Genomic DNA, 5,149 nt, shown 5'->3' on the forward strand with positions numbered 1-5,149 from the left:
GAAGTACCTCACTGAAGGTTGTTGATGGCAAAAAGACCCCCCCCCCCCCCCCCCCCCCCCACACACACACACACACACACACACACACACACACACACACACACACACACTTTTCTCATATAACTCTATTTCCTATCTTTGACTATTTAGTGTGGCTTTGAAAAAAAAAATTCACACCATTTTCACAATCAAATGTGTCATCTTCGGTGGTAACAAAAACTTTATTTAAACCAAGCTTTCGCCAAATTTATCAATAGACCATGATGATATCAATTGACCTAAATATGAATAAAATTAAATTTCGTACGCACAAGGTAACCTACAACCACGTCGCACTTACATTCATATTCAATTATTTGTTATGCAGTTTTTTAATAAAGCATGGTGTGAAACAGCCCCACAAATCTTTGAAATGTTATATATTGTTTCGATGTTTTGAAATAATTTTGTATTTTTTTTTTTCAAAAATGTCTTATCGCAGTGTTGCGATTCCATTAAAACTTCAATACAGTCAAAATTTTTATCTAAGTTAGCATGCTGCGAATTCAAGTATTTGTTTAACTATGGATGCTAATTGTGTCAAAAAATAATTTTGACACATAGACACATAGTTTTTGTCTTTGTTTTGTGCTATTTGCACCAACTGGATTAAATTTGCATGATTTTTGAGCACATAACGAATTAAAAAAATCAAAGTATTAGAATTCTCAATGCTTACAAACATATAACATCAAAAAATATATATTAAAACTATTAACAAAATATCTATACATCTTCAATGTGAAAACTCTGCATTGCCTTTCGTTTGTTGAATAATGAAATTTGCCTTTAGTTTGCTAAATAATGAAATCTGTCTTTGGCTTGCTGAAAACATCCACATTTCTATAACCATGAAGAATGTAATGAATTATAAAAACGATCAATTATAAACGTAAAACAAAAAATGATCAATTATAAAAGCAAACGTAAAATAGTTTTCGTCAAATGTGGAATGTGTTTGGCATCTTCCAATTTCTAAGTCGACTATGTTTTGTTGGACATCTTTAATTTTAAGTCAACTAAGAATCCAATTTACAGAAATGACCCTTGGACTATTGTTATCTTACGCCGTCGATTTTGTTCTTTTGTAATGTTACAAGTTTCAACCCGAAAATTTCATCATTTATCTGTATTTTAACTTTATTCAAATTATGTTTTCTTTTTGATAAAAAAACTAAACTCGAAAAATATATAAAATAAATCGAGTGATTATATGATCTTCAATAATAACTCCTATAAATCTGATCAAAATTTAGTAGCATAATAATAACTAGGTGTGAGATCCATGTATTACATGAGTTTAATAAAAAAAAAATTAAATATAAAATTTTAACAATTTAAATAATTTGAATTTAAAAAAAGAATGAGAAAAAAATTTGAATTATTAAAATTAATGAAGCTTTAATGTATTGAATACATTAAATATATAACCTTATATATATATATATATATATATATATATATATATATATATATATATATATATATATATATATATATATATTACCTTACATATTATAAATATGGAACTTTAATTTAATAAAATAAAAAATACAATAAAATGACAAGTAGAAAATAAAAAATTCAAAAATTCTAGAAAATATCATGTATCCAAATGAAAGAGAAGAAGATATATGGTAAAAAAAATTTATTAGAATAATAATAATAATAATAAAAATAAAACAGTAAAAGCAACACCCAATTAAGCTAACCAATATATTCTTACTTGGAAACATTTTAATTTCAAGTCTCACATGTTGATTGTGAAACCAAATCAACCACAAAAAAAAAAAAAACAACAAACTAAACCAACCAAATTTATATTCACATTGGAAACAAAACCAAAGTAACAACTTTCTTACCATTTAAAGGTTTCACAATTTCACATCACCCAATTAAATTTAATCCTAATTCCCATATTTCAAAACTTAATTTCCCTTTAACTTACATTACCATAAATATGCAAATACAATTAACTACAAGCAAAGAGACTTTGCTTACTGCTCCTACACATTACAAGAAACAAATTTTACTGCTCTTTCCAAATCCTACCTGTCACTCTAAGCTTCAACTCCTTCCTATCTCCACCCGAGAAAAAAAGCCCCATATTTCTTTGAATAATCAAACCATCAAAACTATCACGAACTTTCCTGTGACTATCTCTTATGCTACGTGGCACTCCTTGCCACGTCATCTTCCTCCCGTTCCCTCCCACTTCCAGGCTGTAACTGTAATTCTTTGCCTCGTCATCATCTCCCATGAATCTCAGAAACGCGATGTAAACAGGCGCCATGCCTAGCTGGAACGCCTCAAAATGGAGACAAAAGTACTGCCCAAAGCAACTAAATACCTGCCCAAATCATGACATAGCAACATACTTTTATTATTCTAAAAAAAACCCCTCAACTTTGTCTCTTTTTCTGAAAAAACCCTCGGCCTTTTAAATTTTTCGAAATAAATCATCAGCTTTTTTAGTTTTTCCTGGAAAAAAAAAACACACGGATTTTACAACGTTTTTTTAGAGAAAAATGGCTAAAGGGTCCAGATCGGAAAAAATGAAAAAGTGCAAGGGGTTTTTCATTCAAAAGAATAAAGTTGAGGTTTAATTTCGAAAAAACACAAAATATAAGGTTTTTTTATGAGATTAACCCTTTGTTTTATTATAACATCCTATTTTCGTAAATTTCATTTTTCTCTTATTACAGCAAATGTAATTTGACAAATCCACCCTTTAATAGTAAAATGTCAACAAAAGAATTTTAGTGTTTTTGGTGATAATGTGTGAATAAGATGAAATACCAACGAACTTTCATTGATTTGTTTACTATAAAATCCTACTTTCATTAAAAAAAAAAAAAAAAAAAAAAAAAAAAAAAAAAAAAAAAACACCAAATTATAGTAAAATGTCATGAAGATACAAGACAAATTTTTATTGATATAACTTTATAAAGTTTTCAAAGTATAATGTCCTAACAAGAAAAAAATAAAAGTAGAAAGCAATTGGATAGACTTTTCAAAGTACAATACCTTAATAAGAAAAAAAAAACGGATGTACAATTTTGTAAAAGAAAGAAATGAAAGTGGAATATTACAATACAAATATAAACGAAAGTAAGTTGCTATTTCTTGCATTTAGCTCTAATAAAAAAAAACACATCTTTTAAAGTTATTTGAAGACATACCGTAAGCATCCAAGTTGCATTCTCGACCTCATGAGGATTCGACTTAACATACCGATGATTAAAAGTACTTCCATTATGCATATCAACTTTATGTCCATCTTTCAAATGGTTCACAAGATGAGGAATATCACCAATCACCGTGCATTCGGACCCCGCATAGGGACAATTATAAGGTCTAAAAACACATTGGGATTCGTGTTTTAATTTGCTATAATACGGGTAAATCCCAACACACCCGTAACTTTGATATTTACAAGGAAGTTCAAGCGATGCAGCCACCTTTTCAAGTGCTAAACACCTAATGTTTCCTAGTTCATGTCGACATGTTGGACATCGGTTGTGCACATGAGGTTTGCATCCCGAACATAACGTGTGACCATTTGAACACTGCGATAAACGGACAACTTTTTAATCAAATTTCGTTTCTTTTTTCCATAAGATGGTCAAAAATGTTTTGTACTTGTTTCACATTTGTCCATGTTTTCATGACATGTAGCAACTAAAAATGGATTTGTATTTTCTAAACTGTCAAAAGACTGTGAGGGTTTAATCACACTACTAGAGTAGTTAAGTAGCTAAATAAGTTCTTTTATTATTTATGATTTATAATTTATGATTTATGATTTATGATTTATGTTTGAATATGAAATGGCACCTGATGGATAGGAGGGTACATGGCATTCAAGCAAACAGGACACTCCAATAAATCACGAACACTGCTAGTGGCAAGTACATTGGGCTTTAAAGCAATTTGAGAAGTGTCGTGAATATGTTCAGTCACATCCATTGCATCTTCGATTTGAGGAGGATCAATCACTTCTGGATTATCACGCCCATCGTCAAAATAAGATATTACAGTCGACATTGCTGACATTATCTTCAGTTTGCTTCGTTTATGAAAATAAAATCAACAAGGTTAGCGACTATAGAGACTTATGTTCAGGTTTCTTTGATTCGAGGAAGAGTAAGTTTCGGAATAAAAGCTCAAATTCTTTAGAAAAATCAACTTCAGTAATGTCTGAATCTAAGTAGAGAATCTCATAGACCTAAATCAAACACTCATGCGCTCATCTATGGCGTTGGATTTCTTACAATCATAGAACAATACTTCAGAAACACTAACGGAAGCTAAAATCAGAGAATATGGGGAAACTACACAAACCCAGATAAGCGTATTTGAATTTTGGACTTAAAAGATAACCGAAACAAAGATTGGGTCAAAATTTCACTGTTCAAAACGCTATTTTGCTAAAAACACGTACACCGACACAATCGATTAGTTGAAAAAACGAGAAATGGAAAAGATTGAAAGAGGGATGAAGGGTACCTGTAGTGAAAACCCAAAATCGAAGAGACGGGGTCAAAAACCTAATGAATAGTGATTGGGGGAGGAATTGTTTAAGAATATTAAACAGGGAAGAAGAAAATTGAATGCGTAGGGGATGAGGTCTGAGAAATCAGAAGGAAACATTCAAATTAAAGCCGTTAAGAGAGAGAAAGAGTTGGATGTTCAAGAGGAGCGTCAAGCGTGTGCAGTAAGGACACAGGTTCTCGAGAAAATACAAAGAAGGAAGCAAAACGGAAGTGGGGCCAAACAACAATTCAAATGAACATCTTTTATTTCATTTTTTATTACACTTAGTTGGATTTATTAATCATTGTTAGTTTACTCTTTATACATAAAGATAAGATAATCTTGTTTTTATAAACTTTAGTTGATATAGTTATTATAAAACGATCACTAGTTTAAGACAAAAAAATCGAAGCTTAGTCACACATGACATAATAGCAACCAAAAGTAAAACTTATATCATATTAATACATCAAATTAGAATAGTAAATTTGTGATGACATATTTATATTTCGCAAAATTAATAGGTAGCGAGTATCTAATAACCAAGGGATTATTTGTTTTTCTTAAAAAACCA

At 30.3% G+C, this 5,149-nt stretch overlaps 1 protein-coding gene across 2 annotated transcripts; it reads right to left on the reverse strand.

Moving 5' to 3' along the window:
• Positions 1–1,843: 1,843 nt before the first annotated feature.
• Positions 1,844–4,770, reverse strand: LOC145045249 (E3 ubiquitin-protein ligase DIS1-like). Of its 2 annotated transcripts, none has more exons than XM_078993593.1 (4): positions 4,549–4,770; positions 3,877–4,098; positions 3,222–3,608; positions 1,844–2,389 (listed from the first exon to the last, which is right to left on the reverse strand). In XM_078993593.1, the coding sequence occupies exons 2-4, from the start codon at positions 4,093–4,095 to the stop codon at positions 2,069–2,071; spliced, it is 927 nt and encodes a 308-aa protein (XP_078849719.1). In that variant the 5' UTR covers positions 4,096–4,098; positions 4,549–4,770; the 3' UTR covers positions 1,844–2,068. The 2 variants fall into 2 exon arrangements, with proteins under 2 accessions (XP_078849719.1, XP_078849716.1); XM_078993590.1 differs by having other exon boundaries at positions 3,877–4,108; positions 4,549–4,769.
• Positions 4,771–5,149: the final 379 nt, after the last annotated feature.

This window comes from Lactuca saligna, chromosome 1 (genome assembly GCF_052625555.1).
Source record: "Lactuca saligna cultivar CGN05327 chromosome 1, ASM5262555v1, whole genome shotgun sequence".
NCBI classification, from domain to species: domain Eukaryota; kingdom Viridiplantae; phylum Streptophyta; class Magnoliopsida; order Asterales; family Asteraceae; genus Lactuca; species Lactuca saligna.

Excerpts from the sequence above, each read along its gene's own strand:
- LOC145045249 (XM_078993593.1), bottom strand. The coding sequence starts at position 4,095 with ATGTCAGCAATGTCGACTGTAATATCTTATTTTGACGATGGGCGTGAT. Across the intron at positions 3,609-3,876 it reads TGTACCCTCCTATCCATCAG|TGTTCAAATGGTCACACGTT; the intron begins GTGCCATTTCAT and ends CGTTTATCGCAG. Across the intron at positions 2,390-3,221 it reads ATGCAACTTGGATGCTTACG|GTATTTAGTTGCTTTGGGCA; the intron begins GTATGTCTTCAA and ends TGATTTGGGCAG.